General features: G+C 39.5%; 1 protein-coding gene and 1 long non-coding RNA gene across 2 annotated transcripts in view; one reads left to right on the top strand and one right to left on the bottom strand.

Annotated features, from left to right (window-relative positions):
- Positions 1 to 1,663: 1,663 nt before the first annotated feature.
- CCDC39 (coiled-coil domain containing 39) overlaps positions 1,664 to 20,177 on the bottom strand; it is a 29,277-nt gene continuing 10,763 nt past the window's right edge. The window contains exons 9-20 of the mRNA XM_037909076.2: positions 19,839 to 19,971; positions 16,788 to 16,982; positions 15,901 to 16,065; positions 13,974 to 14,111; positions 12,284 to 12,492; positions 10,544 to 10,667; positions 9,323 to 9,482; positions 7,640 to 7,746; positions 3,710 to 3,850; positions 3,342 to 3,521; positions 2,976 to 3,061; positions 1,664 to 2,059 (exon numbers count right to left, since the gene is read on the bottom strand). Coding sequence (XP_037765004.1) covers positions 1,891 to 2,059; positions 2,976 to 3,061; positions 3,342 to 3,521; positions 3,710 to 3,850; positions 7,640 to 7,746; positions 9,323 to 9,482; positions 10,544 to 10,667; positions 12,284 to 12,492; positions 13,974 to 14,111; positions 15,901 to 16,065; positions 16,788 to 16,982; positions 19,839 to 19,971 — 1,807 coding nt within the window. The 3' untranslated portion in view covers positions 1,664 to 1,890. The remainder of the gene's footprint in view (positions 2,060 to 2,975; positions 3,062 to 3,341; positions 3,522 to 3,709; positions 3,851 to 7,639; positions 7,747 to 9,322; positions 9,483 to 10,543; positions 10,668 to 12,283; positions 12,493 to 13,973; positions 14,112 to 15,900; positions 16,066 to 16,787; positions 16,983 to 19,838; positions 19,972 to 20,177) is intronic.
- On the top strand, positions 6,414 to 13,979 carry LOC119567076. The gene is made up of 3 exons (XR_005226793.2): positions 6,414 to 6,570; positions 11,457 to 11,576; positions 12,406 to 13,979. It is a non-coding gene; the product is annotated as an uncharacterized LOC119567076 (long non-coding RNA).

Genomic DNA, 20,177 nt, shown 5'->3' with positions numbered 1-20,177 from the left:
ACTGCTCCAGGCCAGTGGGGGCTGCAGAAAGCGGCATGGGCCAAGGGATGTACTGGCTGCCCTTCCCACAGCCCCCGTTGGCCTGAAGCGATGAACCGTGGCCAGTGGGAGTTGTGATCGGCCAAACCTGCAGACGCAGCAGGTAAACTGGCCAGGTGTTCCAGGGATTTTCCCTGAACAAGCAGTGGACCAGAGCTGAGAATCACTGGGCTAGGCAAACCTGATCAACAATATGTAATCTTGGGCTATACTCTGCTATAGAAATGTCATTAGGCATACTCACTTCAGTTATAACAATAAAGAAGTTCGGTACCTTTCCTCCCATAGCAACTCTAATTCTAATGCTACAGCATTTAATAGGCATGGCAGAGTGGAAAAGGAGTGACTGAGGGAGAAATGGTGCTCTTAAAATAAATAGCTACTCTATCTCAGTTTTGGAAGTCCTACCACACCTGCCTGCTCCAGCTTTGTCAGTGAAAAGTCTTACCCATCTACCTGCACAAAATGTGGTAGCTAGGAGTCTGTAAAGGTAATCAAGCTCAAGGACATGAGCACAAAAGAATTCATTGTTAAAAGGCTGAAGGCACATGCTTAATTTCAGGCTTTTTTCCTGGCCATTCTGTTTTTAAAAGCTCACCTCCAACACTGCTTTAAAATGTTATCAGGTATAAATCTTGCTGTAGTTGGACATAATTTAAAAAGCTCTGAAACCTTGGAAATGGTTCTATAGATAAAAGGTGGTGAACAGAATGTGCCAATCATTTTGGGAAAACATGAGAAGCTAAAGTTAGGCACTTTGCTATAAAGAATTGATATTCTTAGCTGTGGGCTGCAACATGCTAATAGTCTTATGATTATAGTATGCAGTGTGTAGCCATGTTGTTCCCAGGCCATTAGACGAGGTGGGTGAGGTAATATCTTTTATTGGACCAACTTCTGTTGGTGAGAGACACAAGCTTTTGAGCTTCCACAGAACTCTACTTCTGGTCACCCTGTGTAAGCTCAAAAGCTTGTGTCTCTCACCAACAGAAACTGATCCAGTAAAAGATATTACCTCACCCACCTTGTTTGTCATGATTAGAGTGTCAGTTGGGGGAAGAAAAATGGTAAACTTATTCCAGAGTTAACAGCTTCAAATATAACCCAGTTATTTGTGTGACAGATTATATTTAATGAAATAGTGGAAATGGAAGCTTTGAAAGTTGGCTTTATTTACAAACTCATTCTTCCCCCCCTTCCTTCCAAATTTTGCAAGAAGAAGAAATGTAGTCTGCTTGTCATTATCTAACATTAAGATATAATGCCTACTTGAAGACTTTTCTTTGACCATGAGATGATCATAAATCAACATTGCAGAGGGTGTTCACACTCAATGTAATCAGTGATGTGTTAGAGGGGAAAGTAGGAAGACTAGCTATGTGTCCCTAGAAATATATAGGTTTCAGAGTAGCAGCTGTGTTATTCTGTATTCCACTGAAGTGAGCTGTAGCTCATGAAAGCTTATGCTCAAATAAATTTGTTAGTCTCTAAGGTGCCACAAGTACTCCTTTTCTTTTTAGAAATATATACTGACCTTGTGCCAATTAAGAATTTGAATCACTGACATTTTGAGGATTTCCCAAAAGTCATTTAGTCATAACAGCAGGAATGAACACAGACACAATTTAATTTAAAGTTTTATTTGTTAAACAGTCTCTGCCAAATTGATCATTTAATGCATTGTGTACAACATACATTTGCCCAGCCACTAAATTAAAATATGGACTTCATTCAGTCTAGTAAATTTCTAATAAACAAGATAGTTCTAAATAAGGAAATATGCATTAAATCAATTTTACCAATTCAGAAGTACTAGTGTGATGTGAGTCAGCTGTAGTGGAGTTTGAAATATTATTTCAGGCTCCTTCTGCTATGAAGACTACTAGAGCTGCTACCTGCACTGGAAGGCCGTGAACCAGCACTTCCTGTTGCTGCCGGCGAACTGAACGATAAACTCAGATCTATAATTTTAAGTGAGGATGCTTGGCCAGAAGTTGAACCCAGGGTGCTCCTAGTTGATCTAAAAGGCAAAACAAAGTTATCGTAAAGTTAGAATGTAGACAAAACCCTCTTGATTAATAAGGGAAAAAAGTGTAGTTGATAGTACAAGTGATCACCTGAGCACTTTGTAAGACCAATGCACCTCATCTTAGTGTGTTAGTAGCATATGCATTGATGATCTTAAAAGTTTGGATTCTGCTCTCCAGTAACAGTGATCGGGGGGAGGGAGAAACTGAGCAAGGAAGGAACTAGCTTCAAATCATGTGGGCAAGATGTTTAATGTTTTCCCCGGATACTCTAGAAATCCTCATCTAGGCTCTTGTACTACTGTCTGAAGACACCTACAAGAAATGTGTCTGGTCACAGCTGAAGACTTCATTCAAGCCACAATATTTGTAACACTGAAGGTAGAGTACATGTCCTTTGTAACAAAAGAGAAGGTACTTTGGGTTGTTAATCAGCCACCAGAACAAGCTTTTTTAAAATAAAAAAATCTTTATATGTAATGGGAAAGGGAACTGAGTTTAAGACTAATAGTCCAGAAGACTGCAAGTGCAAAAATTGCAGCTGTAAAGAGAAGAGCTGGGTCCTCAATCAATTTGAAAATCATCTAAAAGTTAACTGTGCTCCAGTGAAAGAGTAAAGTAGGAATGGGAAAAATGAATAAGTAATTTCAGAGCACTGCTACCAAGAAAGTCTGAAATTATTGTCCTGATTTGAAGTGAAATGGACTAGGCTAGACAGAGGCACAAGACTTGTCCACACATCTAAAGTGACATAGATTCTTCTAGCAAACCCACCTAACAGAAGACTTGAGGAGAATCTATAGTGAAGCTTTTACTAGCCAACACACATGAACAAGAAGGGACAAAATGAGAAATCAGGGCATGGGAGTACAAGGAATAACCATGTACAGTATTAACTTTAACACTCACCTGACAGAGGCCACTGAGCTTTGTGAAGAAGATCTAGAACTGTAATAACTACCTATGGAAGCAGCTGTAGGAAGTTCTAAACAGGACTAGAAGAGAAAAGAGATCTACTATTGGTCTTTGCAAGTGGGAGATATGACACATACACTACTGATTTTCTATGATACCATGTGTGATAAGCTACTTTCAGTATATTCCCTTATTTTCAATGCTAACAGCATGATCCCTGTGTTTTACAATGGCCATATTGTATTTTATGAAATTGAGGCACAATGCCTTTGAATCACTGAAATAAATCCATTAATTGTTCTTTACTATCTAACTGTGTCAGCATTTTCAATAACAGTTCAAGTCAACTAGAGATGCTACCTGTTGAAAGTATGTTTGAAAGGGTAGAGTTAAATCAGGGTTTGCTTCTAATACATCAACCAACAATTTGTCAATGGTTCTGCTGTAGTCTTTCAGCTCACGGAGGTCAATGTCTTCTTCCTCCTGTGTTTTAGTTTTACTTTTCTTTAAAGATCGAACTTCTTTGGACAGTCTGGAACACTTTTGGCATAAAGTAACAGGTAAATGCAATTTAACAAAGTTACATTATGAAAACAATTTAAACACCAATTTAAATGGCCAAACGTTAGTAACAGACTTAAAATTTAAGTTTATGCTGCATTTTTACTATACCCCAACTATAACTCAAAACAATAAAATAAGAGTTGTCACTTATTTATGAAACCAACCTGTGTCATGACTCTTTCTAACTTTGGCTTCTGTTGACCTATTTCTTTGTTCAGCTGCAAAATATGAGCTTGCTTCTCATTTGTTTTTTCTTGGTAGACAGCCTCCTCTTTTATCATGATGTCTAAAGTGTTTTCCATACTCTGAAAGAATAAGTACAGATCAAATCTGAACATCAAAGAACAATGTTATTAGTTTAAAAATTATGTGAATGTTAAACAGCAAATACAGTGATTAATACCTTTTTAATAGTTTATTGCACTTAACATTTTGTATTAGGCTCTTGATCACAATTTAGTTTTTTACTCTAGTTGCTTTTGGCCCCAACTTTTGAAGATGTTTAAGGGTTTCACCTCTGTGTTGTGATACCTGATTTAGGAGCCAAAATCCCATCCACTGTCAGTTTTAAAAATCTGAACCTCTAACTAGAGCCTCCATCCTTAAAGTGTGTTAGAACTATGATCAGACAACCCCTACCATCTGTTGTCTGTCTTGTATGATCCATTAATCAACTGTACATAACATGCTTAACACAAGCTCAAAGGGATGGAGTCCTTGGCCAGCTGGTTAGAAGAAAGGAGGTTACTGTCTCTTTTTTAAGGGCTCCCCTATAACGGGGCAGAGGGATAAGTGGGGAGAAAGCTTACAGGGACGAGCAGGAAGCAGTTGGATCACGTGTGAGTATGGGAGGTATTGCTCTTCCTGCTGACTGGAAGAGGTGGGGGGTGGGGTATTTATAGCCCATGTAGCCTCAAAGATGCTTTTTTACACGGATGAGGCTCACAGCAGCAAAAGTAAGTAGGCTGCAGCATCAGATGAGGCCTTCAGTTGACATGGCTTGGAAGCAAAGATGCCCCAAACCACATGGGAAAGAGTGCAGGGATAGCATGCTCCCAGCAGTGTGGTGGAGGGGGTGCAGAGGCAGGGGAGAAAGGAGGAAACACCCTTGGGCAATAAGGAGGGGACACCAGGCTCTCATCAATCACCCAGCAGCAGCTACTGTAACTGCAGCAAACTTCTCTGCCTCCTACTTACATAGGACTGCTGGGCCCCACCATGTGGCACTGGAGGTCTCCAGGAGCCTCCGTGACCAATGGGACCCTGTGAGGATGAGTCAGAAGGGGCAGCAGCAGCAACGCAAAGCCATGTGGCTGTTTGCCCCTTGTCGGAGGGTGAGTTAATGACCCTCTAAGGGACCTAGCTGAAGTCTCTCCCTCCCATTCATATGTGGGAATGGGTGTGGAGGGAGGGATAACCCCCCACAAGCAGCAACAGCCTGAGCCAGAAGAGGAAAAAGAAATGGCTTCTTGTAGGGACAGGGCAGGGTTGACTGCTTCCTACACCATGCCATAGTGAGTGGTTGACCCTTGTAGGAATGGGGGGGATGGAGGGGGAGGTTACTTGGACTTCTCCATACTGCATAGTAGTCAGTGGGTGTTGGTTGTACTTTCATGCCCCACAGCGTGGGAGCACTTGTGATTAGGAGTGGGGGACAGTACCGCAGGGCAGCTAGTCTGGAACCTTGGCATATAAGGGCTTTCGAGTCGGGATGTAAATATCAGTTAAAAAGGTTAACTGGTTAAACAATTAAAATTATATCAGTTAACCGAGCTCGTTCAGGCAGGACGGCCAGGGCTGGAGTCCTGCTGGCCCGGCTGGGGCTGGGGTCCCGCCAAGGCTGCTGGCCTGTGGTCCCAAGGGCCCGCCGGGGCTGCTCTGTCCGGCCCGCCGCGGCCTGGGGTCCTTCTGGCTCACCGGCCCGACATGGCTCCGGCCTGGCATCACTGGCCAGCCACCGCGATAAACGGTTAAGGTCTGGTTAACTGTAAGCCTAATGCTTACCGGTTAACCTTTTACATCCCTACTCGCGAGGTGGTACAAATATCAGCAGTGCTGCAAACATTTAGGGTTTAAGAGCACAGATTTAACAATTTTGAGCAATTTCATAGGACGCTGGCCCTGTCTATGATATGGCCAATTCCAGAGGCCCAAATATTGCAGTACATGGTGTTGGTGACAACCCATGGGCCAGCGTCATATTTGTCCACTAGTTGCCTTTCTTGTCTTATGTTTGCCAGCAGGCTGTGAGGTTACATGGATCCTTGCAGCAGGGTCGTTGTCCAAAAGTTTTTAGTTGGGTAGTCTTAAGAAAGGTCCTTTTGAGGATCCCCATTACTGTTCAGACGCTTACGGATTTGTGGCACATTCTCAACCAACTATGCAGAAGCAAATAGAAGGCAGCCTTATTCAAGGCAGCATTCCTGGTCACTTTTTTGTGTGTGGAGTTTTTAGGGTCAGTGAACTAGTGACTGGTCAGTGAGGGATACTTTGGGAAGAGCTTTGGCATGGAGGAGTGATCTGTCCTCTTGACCCTGAGGCTCTCAAACAGACTGGGGGAAAGGGGAGTCCATAATGCTATAGGAGGGTGGTAAGATTGGGATTTGCCCAGCAGGGGCAATAAGGACTCATTCATGGGGATGATAGGCCCTCACAACATACCAATTTGTTACAGTTTTCAGAATGGGACTTACAAAGTGGGAGCTACTGGAACATGAACTGTGTTCCCACTCATTCTGGATCGGAATCACAACAGCTGCGGCCTAACTAGGGCTAGGAGGTCACAGCAATTCAGGCAATTAGGCAGTGGCACTCAAATGCATACAAGATATACATAAGACCCCATGTAGGGAATCAGAGCTAATTTTCCTGTGTTTCCAATTTTAGAACCAAGCAAATGGGCCAAGTGACTAATGCTGTGTATCTGGTTACAGCGTTGTATACTGGGAACATAAGCAGGCTTTCCAGTCATCTGGAGGTTCACAGCTGTGCCTAGATTCTAGGCAGTCTTGCACCAGTATAGAAGGTAGAGTGTGCTGTGGGACCAGCTGATGGCCTGGGAGTAGGCACCATGTGCAATTACTGTTCATGCTGGTAAACAATTTGGGAAGATGTAAGGTAGGTGCGGGGGGTGGTGAGGACATATTTTTGTCCAATATTAATGAAGGACTCTGTAAATATGTGAGAATGCACTGGGAAATGGGAAGCAACCAAACTAAATTGCTGGCACCTCTTTGTGGCAGATGTCCTGTGCAGAAGGCATTCGCCTTCCCCACAGCAGGTCTGGGAACTGGTGGGGTAGGGCAGGGGAGATAGGTTATAATATCGTAACTTAGTACAGATAATTCATGGGAGATGTCCAGTGCAGGTACTGATTATGGAAGGAATATGGTTATCAGATAAAATGGATTGGAAGAGGATTTGAAAGAAAGCATCTGAGGAATTGGAGTTTGGAGTGCCTACATCGCATGCAGCAGGGAGCCAGCCCCCTCCTTTTACAGCTCCTTTTTACCTCACATAAGGGAAGGGTTGTGGGGTCCCAGCAACAGGATGGCTGGGACTAGGTTAGGAATTACATGGAAATGACTAAGGAAAGGTTGATCTTCACTATACAATCTACTGCCAGGTACTCCCAGATATTTTAAGTGAATAAAGTTGCAGGCTAATTAAAGCATACCAATTACTACCTTTTTCTTCTTCCGGCCAATGGATGAATAACTATATAAATCACTATCTGTAGTTTATGTATATGTCGATTTCATATGTAGTAAGAATGACAAATCCTGGGTAAAATTTTCAGATGTGCCTAAGTGACTTGAGAGCTTAAGTCGTGTTGAAGAAAACCAATGACACCTAAGTTTGTAAGTGCCTATGTTATTTTGAAAATGGGACTTGGGCTCCTCTGAGTTTGACACTTTTGAAAATTTTACCTATTGTCCATGAGCAGTAGAAAAGGGGGTGCAGAAAATTCACAAAGGAGAGAGAGGAAAAAATATTCCCAGAATGCTTCTTAATCCATGAGGGAGAAAAAATTGCCATTTGTATAGGCGAAAACATAGTTTTCCTTAGCCTAGGCAATCTCATGTGCCCGTTACCTGAAGGTCGTCTTGAAGCTCCTTGATCTGTCTTCGCTTGTATCTGTATTTTTCATCAGCAGCTCTTTTCTCTTCTTCTAAGTGCAGCTTTTCTTTGTACTCCTCACCTACAATATCAAACACTCTGAGCTAGAGTTTAAACATCGTACAAGGTGTGCACACTAACATGTTTAGGACATTAGATTTTCATTCCAAAAACAGACTATTGCTGCATTTTAAAGTAAGTGCACCAAAATGTATTCAAGTACAATACATTGAGACATCATTTATGGCCATATCTAGGGTAACGGAAGTCTTCTGCCAGGCGGCCTTGAGGATCTGCAACTGTGCTATACTAAACTGGGCAGTATATTTAGCAACTCACGTGTCTGGTCTTGCAATGATCAATTGCTGAATAGATGTATTTGTAGATCAAAAAAGGAAGTATAGTTGGTGATAAAAGGTTGAAGCACCCTATGAAACACTTTAATCTCCGTTTGATTATTTAGGTAATTGATTAAAGCATCTACAAGGGCAAGGGGGAGCCTTAAACATTCCAGTGTTATCTACAGTGCTTCTGAGAAGCCTCTAGGACTTTCCTGTAGAATTATTACCACAGGTATTTTAGGAAACTTACAATTTTGTTACTCAACTATATAACTAAAAAATAAATACTGTACTATATTTGATGTACTATAAGATGTATACATGAAATATTAAAAGAACAAGCAAAAAGGACATCTTTATAGGAAGTCTGTGTCCTAAAGCGCCCACAGTACCTGCTTTTAATTGATTATAAAATTACAGGGAACATTTTTTTTTTTTTGAGGAAATATAAATACTCCACAAACTAGTCACCTAAAAACAAAGAAAAAAGTGACTGGTTTATCAAGGATAAGGATTTAAGATCCATTGTTATAAAGCCAGCAGAGGCGCAAAAGTTAAAGAACAAGCCCTGTCTTCACACACTTATTGATATCATTGATAACAGTGTTGCATAAACAAGACTAAACAGAGAAGACTAATTGTAAAAGCAACTTGTGAAAGCTGTAAATTTGCAATGAGCTCTCAACAAAAGGCAAACATAAAATCCCACAGGATTCCACAAACTGTACTGTGGGGATTCAACTTGTTTAAAGACAGAGTTGTCTACGCAGTACACGAACAGTGGCACAATCCTCAGCTCACCTTTTTACCAGATAACAGCACTGTCCTATAATGAAAACAGGAAACAAACAATACCGTCGATAAGGGACCTGCCTTCACCAGTGCCTCACAACCACTATGCCTTGCTGTCCTGCCACTGGATTCAAGTACTTGCAGACCTACTGGCCATTCCTCCTATCACTGATGAATGGGCTTTCAGTGGAGACACTTTGTGCAGTCTCTCTACAACACTTTATGCCTCCCTACTGTGGTTCTGCTGTACTTGAGAGTTTTCACAGCCCTTACTTAAGCTTAAGAATTTGCATAAAAATAAGGCAAAACTTGAACTTTAATAGCTTCTTTTTCCTGTATCTACTCTGCCCTGGTGAACTAACAGCAACATTCAAAATTATTCTCTCTTCTGCTACTATCAGTGTGTTCTGTAGCTAATTTATTCAGTAAGTACAGCCCTTTAGTATCATTGTTTTGTTCCAGTGTCCCTGGTTTATGCTTTCATCTCTAACTCACACAAGTAATGACAATGTTCATTTTACATACTTGTCTCTGTCACTGTTTTAAAAGAGTTCCGGTAATTGCTGTTGCAGTTATTAAGTACGTGCATGGTATTTTGCAGGGCTATGACTTCTTTTTCAGCTTTGCGGATCTTTGCATCCAAATCATCACCTTCACGTTGAAGGTCCTCCTTTTCCTGGGCAGCCTAAAAATAAAAACAGATCTGAGAGAGAGAAAGAAATAATCCAACAGACATATTGTGATGGCTGTCTCTGGGCTGCATGGGTCTAACTGAAACACACTAATAATATCATGGCAATAACAGAAGAATACTTGATGTTAAGTAGTTAAGAAGAAAACCTTTTTCTAAACTCTTACAAGAAATTAATCTTAGAGCCTGATCTTGTCATGAGCATCTATGCAGAGCTGATTTCCCTGGAGTTTTATGTGGGCACAGGGGTTCACATGTGTGCTCACAGTAGAAGTCTTAGCTACTAAGCAGCCAGAAAGTTCTGCTTCTTCTAGGTTTGAAAACCACATGGTGAGATAAGTTGTCCAAAGCACTCCCTAACTATAAGACTGTTCTTGGATTATACAAATTTAAGACTAAAAGAGAACTCTATGATTAAGCCTTTCCTTTTGTACATGGATTTCAATAGAGTGGCTATAACATTTTCTGTGACCTATAAAACAGATTGACCAGACAAGTTAGTTCATTTCAAATTTTTGAAGCAAATAAAAATTAAGTCAGCGGTGCACTATGTGAGCACCTGATTGCATCCACATAGAGCAACCTGCAGGATTGGGGCCTAAACTAGAGTTTTACTGAAATCTAGCTCTGTGGTACAGATTTCTACTTCACAGTACTCTGTGGTACTGAATTCTACTTCAATTTTTTTTTTTTAAATCCTATTCCAAATTGAGTATAGCTGAAGGAGCACAAGAGTAAACTGCAGGATGTCCTGCAAGGCATTTTGGGCCGAGGTCCCGATATGCCACATGCCATTCAGAAGAGCAGACTGGTTAGAATAGGAGTACTGCACTCTGGGAATAGGGGTAAAGAGCCATGTTCCCAAGACAGCAGGAAAGAATGCAGCTAGGACCTTTCTCCAAGAGAGGCAACTGGTGGGAGGTCAAGGTGGTTGTCTTGGAGGTGCGGGAGTTGAAACCAGAGTAGAATAGGGGAAGCTATAGTTTAAATCAACACTTATGATGGAAGAGTTTTTAGTCGATTAAAAGCATTCCAACAGAAAGTAACTCAACTACCTTAATGACATAGTAGGTCTGAGTTTTCTCCTCTTCTCCTTCAGGAGGCATCATGACGATGGTAAGAATTTCATATCTGCATCTTAGTTTTTCAATTTTACTTAGACGGTCTTGAAATTCAGCACTGATTGATGGAAGAAAGTGAACACACATTGACTGAGATGTTTAAGAAAATATACGTTTCTGTCTTGTACCGTTTTTATAGGCTATTTCTTCTATTACAGCAGCACTTGCTGCTACCCCAGTAGTTTGAACATGCACAGGGAGCCAGCCATGAAAGCATTACTGCTACTGCTGTTAGGTAGGCTTATTTATTCCCGGTCCTCTTCCCACCCCCACAACTTCTCTCACACTACTGCTTAAAGTGGACAAATTTCGGTTCCCCTCATATCATAGGGAGCTCTGTAATACACCTCCCCCAATCTTTAAAGCTTTGGTATTTAAGTCCTACAGCTGCACAAGATGCCCCCTGCTGATCATTTCTTAATATTGCTACTGGTAAATGAGAATAAGCAACAGCAGGCAACAACCCCAAATCAAATTACATGCAAGTACTAATTAGCTGTGTAATTGTCAAAGGAAAAACATACAGTCTGCACTCTGGGTGAGGAGTTAAGCTTTAGTCACACTAAATCACTCTAATTTCCTATTGCGTGGGGTGTGGTTAGCAGAGGGGTGAATAAAAGCCTGCCAGCTCAGCTATTGAGTGTTTGCTAGCTTCCTAGTTAGATTTAACTACTTACTACAAGACAGATATTAGGTGGTCAGAACTAAAGATTATAGTAAATATTTTGAATTAATTCTCGTATTATGAAGGCAACAAAGAAGTCTGTGCTTTCTTGTAACTTTCTAATATCACTTTGTCACAGTATAATCAACTAAGTGGTATATGTGTACCATTTCTGATCCACAGGAGATTAAAAGCTCTGCTACAAGGGACTGTTAATGGAGATTCTCCGAATGCTTGTAAGAACTGTTCACTTACTGGGTCACCAGTGAAGACCAGTTTTCTCCAGTACTTTATTCCTGATGAGTAGGTCCTCTCATAAAAAAATAACTTGGCTGTTATAACTAGCTATTGTAACTAGCTCTAAATATACAGACAATGTAGTCACCAGCTATCCTGAACAAATGCAGCAGTGGAGGGTCAGACGTAGAAACTTTGCCTTCAAAAGCCAGACCTCTACTGCTTGAGCTTAAAGAGATTCTGTATGGCAGTAGGTATGCAATTACAGATTCCTTACAATACCAGATGACATATTTCCACATTGGACAAATGATGATTTCTTGTTCAGGATAGGATGTGGGATAGCAGAGAGTAAAGAGATATTTGCCTAGTGGTTAAAGCAGGAGACTGGCATCAAGAGACTTGGGTTCTATTCCCAAGCCTTCTGCTGACTAGCTGTGTGACTTTGGGCAAGTCACTTACAATCCTCAATCTTTTTGTTTGGGAAATAAGGATAATATTTATCTCCCTTTGTAAACACTTTTAGATCCCACATGAAAGACACTATATAAAAGTGATTTAAAAATGATGGCTGAGAAATTAATTTATTAATGCTGTACTCAAAGACAGGGAATCTACTAGCTGATTTTTGAAATGTTTAAGAGAGGAAAATTGTAAACAGACCACACAGTTCACCCAGATATTTTGAATAATATCTTAATGTATTGTGTTTCTGTTTTCCATTTACTGTTAAGAACATTGAAGGTAATGTTTTGAAAATACATGGTAACTACCTTACACTTTGCCGTTCCTGCTCCACAAATCTTATCTGTGATTCAATCATTGCCTTGTGAACCTTAATTTCTTCAGTTCTTTCTTCCATAGCTGTATTTAACTGTAGCTTTTGTTTTTCCAGTGAGAGAACTTGCTCTGCTTTGTTGTACAGCGTATCTCGAAGACGTTTCAATTCCAATTTTAAGAGATTATCTTCAATCATCAAATCCTATCAAATGCCAAAAAAAAAAAAGAGAGAGAAATAATACAAAATTAAAAGGTAGGTATGTTTTCAACTTGATTTATTTTTAAACCGACACATTTTTAGAAATTCCAGTTTCCTGTAAAGCACTCTTTAAACTGTATTTCTATACCACAAAAACCAGCACTGAGCCTTAGGTTATTGTCTTACGTTGTAGTCTCAGCAGAGCCTCGACCACCCAGAGTTCTCTTGGGGACAGGGAAAAGGTGAGGGAAGCACTAGTTGCAGAGCTCCTGCTGCACCTTTTCAAGTGCTTCAGGGGCTTTTGCACCTCTTCCTTGTGTCTCACAGCAAAAGGAAGAATAGGACTTTTACAAAAATCTGTTCTAATTAAGAAGTCAAAATAAAACAAAAGGATAGCTGTGATTTATACAGAACCTACATTACCAAACTCATACTCCCAAGGTTGTGCTGATGAGCCTTGCTGGGAGGAAGAAAAAGCAAAACACAAAAAAAATCTTAGTTTCAGACTTTAGACCATAAGAAAAACAAAAGATTTTTGCAGAAAGGATGAAAGTGGAAGGGAAACCAGTTATTATATGTCGTTAGTGCATCCTATTTGTTATATGATATTTAAATTAGTGAGCCAGAACATCCCATCAGTCTCAAAGTTGGAGGGTGAACATCTGGGTTGGGGCATGCTAGCCAAAGAGTATTAGATCCTTCTTTTCCCTGTCCATGTAAGCCCTCTGTAAGGTCATCTTGGAGCTGTGGCTCCACAAGGCTTTGGAGACTGGGTAGAAGGAACAATTGGGGTTCATCTGCTCTCCACAACATTATCCCTTGCCAGCTCCATGGATATTCTATCCATATTCTATTGTATTACTGATGTTTCTTTGAGAAAACTTTAATCCGAAAGTAGCATTAATTTCAAATTAATGATTTCTCAAAGAAACATCAGTAATACGCCTCTGGCAACAAAGCACCCTCCAAATGGATATTGATTCATAAATGCAAGGGACTTAGTCAGTAATAACTGAATTCCCAATGGAGCCCTACAACTTGAGGTGGTAAGAGGCTACAGTTCCTCTGCACCAGGGGTTCCCAAACTTGGTTCACGGCTTGTTCATGGTAAGCCACTGGCGGGCCATAAGACACTTTGTTTACCACTCGCAGCTCCCTGTGGCTGTGGTTCGCCGTTCCCAGCCAATGGGAGCTGCGGGAAGTGGTGGCCCCTGCTCTACACCCTCCCCAGACACTACCAGCTAATGGGACAATAGCCATGAAACTGTCCTTCATTTGAAGATCTGGGTATTACAGGGAGGCTGAAAGACCAAGAAACTCCAGAGGGTTTCCCTCTGGGAGGAGATGACCCTGCACAAAAGAAAGTAGAAAAGAACCCCCAATCTATTAATTAAGAGTGTTTAGATGGTTTATTCTTAAAAAACAGAACAAAATAAAAAACCTCATACTTTCCATTAGTAAAAAGCCACAAATTATCATCATACCTGCTTAAGAGCTTTGGCTTTTTTTAACTCTTTATCTGATTTGTCATTGAAAAGGTTTAGTTCATCTATTCTGATCATCAGACCAGTCATTTCTTCTCCTGTCTTATCCATTGCTCTCTTGATAAAATGGACATCGCTCTGTTAGAAAATAAATAGCTTTTAGTTCATGACCCCAGAAACAGATTACACCAATTACTAGCAATTAATTAAAAATTACAGATTATAAACTCTTTAGGACAGGGGCTCTCTGTTATATTTTTGTACTGTCTGTACAGTGCCTAGCACAATGGGTTCTGGTCCATGGTGCTACTGAAATATTGTAGGCGGGGTGCAAGCAACCCTTTTATGACACCAATACACAACCTTCATATTCATGCAGTCATAGATTTTAAGGCCAGAAGGAACCATTATGATCATCTAGTCTTTCCTCCTACATAACCACAGGCCATAGAATTTCACTGCATCTACCCCAGCAATTTATGGTTGAACTTTATAGAGCATATAAAGACATCCAATTTTGGGTAAGACTCCCAAGTGATGGAGAATTTACCACATCCCTTGGATGTCTATTTCAATGTTTAATTACGCTAGTTCAGAATGTGCATCTTATTTCCAGTTTGAACTTTGATGACTTCAACTTCTGGCCATTAGATCTTATTGTGTCTTTGTCTATTAGACTAAAGAGCCCTCTAGCACAGTGGTTCTCAAACTAGGGCCGCCACTTCTTCAGGGAAAGCCCCTGCTGGGCCAGGCCGGTTTGTTTATGGGGGCTGCGGGAAGTGGCACAGGTCGAGGGATGTGCTGGCCGCCCTTCTTGCAGCCCCATTGGCCTGGAGCAGCGAACCGCGGCCAGTGGGAGCCGCGATCGGCCGAACCTGCAGACGCAGCAGGTAAACAAACCGGCCCAGCCCGCCAGGGGCTTTCCGTGAACAAGTGGCGGCCCTAGTTTGAGAACCACTGCTCTAGCATCAAATATCTTCTCCGTATGTAGGTAATTAGACCATGATCAAGTTATCTCTTAAGGGTCTCGTTGGTAAACTACTCATGATATGCTCCAATGCTTCATTTAAAATTAGACTTTTTTTATTTAAAGGAGCAAGTGTTCATAGTTTGAAAATTGTTTAAAAAGAAACAAAATAAAGGCCCAAATTTGGAGGATAACCTGAGGGTGAGAGGAGAAGTTATACGTATATACACACAAAACAAAAATATTGGTGTGTCAAACTCATGATGGGCTGATGTAGAAACAAGTTAGGTGCATTTATACATTTCACTGTAACTGTGCTTGCAAGTAAAGTAACTTGCATATGCATATTGGGTGACTTGTAATATACAAGATCTCCTAGAGGAACATTTTAAAAACAGAAAAAAGTTGTTTGTACAAATACTGGGTCAACTTTGGGCTTGTGAACTTGAACATTTTTTCCTTTAAACAATTAAAAACTTAAATCCTAATTGGACAAAAACAATGCAATTATACTGTAATACATAAGAGCTAGTGTCAATGGAGCACAATATTATCATAGAATAATGGTCTCTTACTGATGCCTTATTGTGAAGACAAATCTGAAAAGTTTCATTTTTAGCTCTGATTGCTTGAAGATCAAGTAGATGTAAAGTAAGTTAAGTTTGTGCTCAACACAACCCAAAATCCTCCTTCATGCCATAAGAACATAAGACTGGCCATTCTGGGTCAGACCAAAAGGTCCATCTAGCCCAGTATATGCCAAGAATCTTCAGTCGTCCAGTAGCTATACATTTCCCACAAGGTACATCAGGGGAGTGTGGTGTGAGGTTACCTGTGTAACTTACATGAAGTTCACACATCCTAGTATCAGATTAACGAATAAAGAAAAAATCTCCCTAAACTAATTTGTTAGGATTTCCAGAATTTATATCAGCAAAGATGATATTGTAAGTAAGTTACCTGAAGTTTCTTGTGCTGGGCATGTAAAAGATTATATGCATCTTTCTTTTCTTCTAAGGTCTTTGTAAGTTCGGCAACTTTTGCTTCCAGAACTTGCCTTTCATCTGTATTAACATCCCCTTTTAACCGTGACAATCGTCGTTCCACTTGCTGAATATAAAAATCCTGTTAAAATTATATTTAAAAAATAAATTGAGAGACTGAGATAAATAATTGTAGCTCTTTCTATAATGCTAAATCATTGCATATAAACTTTGGAACTAAATTTTGGCTTTAGGACAGTTGCCTAATTAAGCTATTGTTATTTTACAATAATATGCGGCCTATAGCCTTCTCATTTTAATGTGAAACATTAACAAAATGCTCTTAAATGATTGGTGTGTGATGATGGATCATAAGTAATCTCCTAAAAGTGTAACAAAGCACACACTGCACAGATAGGGAGTCAGCTATAGGGAGGCTTACGGCAATGTTGCAATCTTGCCGTACCAGTGGAAATTGATATAAAGGGGCAAATTTTCAAAGTAGTGCATAGGAGATATACACATAAATCCCATTAGCAAATAACAGGATTTGGGCATGTACCTCTCTTGTATCGCTTCGAAAATTTACCCTGAAGCATCAGTAGTTCAGAGGAATCAAAGTGAAGAATTGATTTGGGAAATTAAAGTGGAGAAAGGAAGATACAAAAAATAATACACACACACACACAAAATTTCATTCATGCACCTGGGGAGATGGAACTGTAGAACTCATCACAAGCAGTGATCATTTCAGAAACTGCATTTTCTAAGCAGTTAAAGACAGAAAAAACCCAAACAAGCTATTCATATGTTAGCCCCAAAGAACGATCACAAATGAAACTGAGGGCTTGTTAACACTTTTACCTGATTATACATGATTTCCTGTTGCTTTAAGGTGTCTGCATCAAGTATACGTAAACGACTGTTAAGGTTTTTAAGTGATGCTCGGGTTCCCTCGATTTCTGCAATAATAGATTTCTCCTTCTCCCCCTGTATCTGTAACTCCTGAGTTTTCTTGAAATGGAGTTCTTTCAACTTGTTCATTTGTGTTTCTTTTTCCTGATGACAAATTACTCATTAAACACAAAAAGTCAGTTTTGGGTAATGCCTTGCAGGGACACACATTTGTCTTTATCATTCATAGAAAAAAAAATGATACATATAAAATATTCTACATATGAGGTATTGGAAGCGTGAAATTTTAGTATCAGAAGTTTCAGAAACTATTTGCTGGTTTGAAAAGTCTTTGACTTTGGAGGATAAAATGTGTTCTTAAAATTTTGTCCTTGCAAAAGTACTGGAGTGCACTTTTGAGAGACTTTTGTCCCTTTTAGTCTGTTCTCCATTTCAGCAAACTATAAATTCTTGCCTCTTTCCAGTCTTAGCCCTCACTGCCTTCCAATATACACCTGTAAAATAGGGTTGCTTTTTTGTACTGATTTCTTACAAATGACTTACAATATGTTTTTTCAAGATTGTTTAACAATCAAAATGTATAACAGAATATGTATATATAATATAGTTTTGTTTTAAAATATATTCAGACATTTTAAAATCACTTCATTCTTTTCATACCTGCCAGGACCTAAGATGAGGTTTCTATGCTACAGTTGATACCATTAACACCTGAAGCAAAGTAGGAAATTCAATTCCTTGCTCTGTTTTAGGTGTTAGAGATGTCATCAACTGTAGTGGGATAGAATCTTGAACTCTGATTGTGAGAGGTAAAAAACATTAATGTGACCTGAAATGTATTAGAAACATATATGAACCAAAATGCTAAGATTTTTCAATCATTTACAAAATAATATGCTTAACTGATAAAAAACAAACAAACAAAAAAAAACCACCAAAGGATTTCTACTTGCCAAGACCTGAATTCAAAGTTTTGCATTTCTCTCACTGTCGTTAATAACATTGAGAGATGACTTGAAGGCAGGAGGGTTGAAAGAGAGTTTTATTTTTGGAATAAGTGTTGAAGGAGAATTATCGAACCCTGAACTCAGTAACTTGGGGGCAAGTATGGACTTGATCCAAAGCCTACTGAAGTGAATGGGAAATGGCTTTTGGATCAGGCCCTAACTGAGGAAATGATTTTTTTAAGATTTGTTTTTAATACATATTTATTTTTAATTTCTGTGACCACCTATGTGTCCAGTTAGGGCCAATTTTTTGAACTAATGAAAAAAAAAAAAGGCAAAACTATCATCTCAAATAGGATCAGAATTTGGCTCTTAGTCATTAAGGTCTTAAGCAGTTTTTGTATTTTTAAATGTATTTAAAAAATTTTTTCTTCCTTTTAAAAAGAGGTCCCCCCAAAATAGATATGGGCATTAGATAAGAATCAGTCCCTACAACACTGCTTTGCTACAGAGTCCAGGAGACATCAGGAAACTCAAGCACAAGTGACGAATGGGATTTTGTCTGTATTGTTCTCAGTAAATATCTTTTCACAGTAAATTAATAGATGCGGGAAATAGACATGCATGCCTAATGTTGATGGAAAGCATGCTTCTGACTAATAAATTACAGACATTGTTCAAGAACAGTTCATCTTATTTAAAATATTACCCCAAGGCTGTAGAGCTGCCAAGCTCAGTGTCAGCTTGGGTTATCTGCCACATATGTAAGTAAAGAAACCCTGCTAATGGCTTAGCCACCCTAGGAGCAGATTTACGAGGAAGCAAATGCAGTTTTCAATTTACAGAAATGTTATATAATTCCAGCTAGTTTTCAGATTTTCTGCAGTATTTAATCTTTTTTAATAGCAAACCCTATTTTTTTAATCTATGTATATAGCTAAGGCTCATTTTCTCTAAACTGTGTATTAATATTCAAAGTGCAATTTAATGTACATAGTAACTTTATAACACAAGAGCCAAGTTCATGAAATAAGTCCCAAATGCTATCATGAGAGCAGCATTTCACACAGCTATTGCTTGAAAAATAAGACAGGGTTTGGGAAAACTAAGTGGCAGAAACAAAATATGAGATGGTGTGCATGACTGTAGTTTTTGTTGTCACTTGTTTGACAACACCTGTTCTGCCACTTGTGTAATGAGGTCATCTGACAACTTTAGAGCATCCAATACCCTATCATCAAGCAAAATGTCAAAGGTTTATATCAGATATGTCAGAGGCTAAACATATTTATAAAGAATTATTAACAAATTGGGAAACAGGGAGTTTGGTGTTTTTTTTAATTTATTTTTTAAATAAAGTATAGGAAAGCTCATCTGTCAGGCTGATGGGGAGCCAAGGACCTGAAAATCCTAGACTCCCAGAGCATCCAGACTCACAGTTCCTAAGCAGCCCAAGCTCACAGAGCTTCCTGAGTCCATGGCTCCCAGTAGAGGTGGATAGAGAATGGTAATTCCATTTTGTGTAGAAATGTGAATTTTTTGGTTTTCATTCTGACGCTGAACCAAATCAAATTTCAAAATCTTAAAATCCTCCATGAAACGGAATTAATATTCTCTGCCCATTTCTAGTGATAGCTCCTTAAAATTTAGCCACAAATCTGGGATTAAATGACCTTTGTCTAGAAATTCTACTGGATGTTTAATAACCACAAGTGATCAAGATCTGGGTTTCATCTGATCTGAAAGATGGCAGTTCCACTTCACAGTGCCCCCTCAATACCATGCCTTGATTCAGTACCAATTCAGAGGGAAGAATGCCACCTATCAAATCCACATACCACTTTGCACAACACCAAGGCTTTCCCTAGGGATCTCCTATCCAAGTCCTGACCCAACTGAATACTGTGTACTTTAACGTTTGAGGGGGAATGGCTGAGGCCATATTAATTAATAAATAAATTCAATTTTAATCCATACATAAATGCTTGTCCGAAACAAAACCTGTAAAGTCCACATTAATCCTCAGTGGCAGATATTGTCAAAAAGGTTTTACTTTAACAATTTTCTCCTCTTCTTTTAGTATTTCTTCCATCCTGAAAGCTTTTTCTTCTAAACTCAATGTCTTCTCAGTCACAAACTTCAGTTTATTTGAAAGATTCACATTCTGATCTTTAACATGGCTTAGCCTGAACAAAGTTATAAGGCACAATGAGTTAAAATGAAGGGTACACACAAAACACTAAAATGTTTAGAACAGTTGCTTGACATTTAAGAATGTCTAAAAATGTTTAGAACAGAACAGTTGCTTGAGAAGTGAATCTAATAAAGCAATTCATTATATTCATCGAAAGGCATGTAAGTGTGTAGAGTGCTTAGGTCTGTCTCAGACAAC

Source organism: Chelonia mydas, chromosome 9 (genome assembly GCF_015237465.2).
Source record: "Chelonia mydas isolate rCheMyd1 chromosome 9, rCheMyd1.pri.v2, whole genome shotgun sequence".
NCBI classification, from domain to species: Eukaryota; Metazoa; Chordata; order Testudines; family Cheloniidae; genus Chelonia; species Chelonia mydas.
Note: the sequence above shows the minus strand (reverse complement) of the source record. Positions and strands in the feature narration are given on the sequence as shown.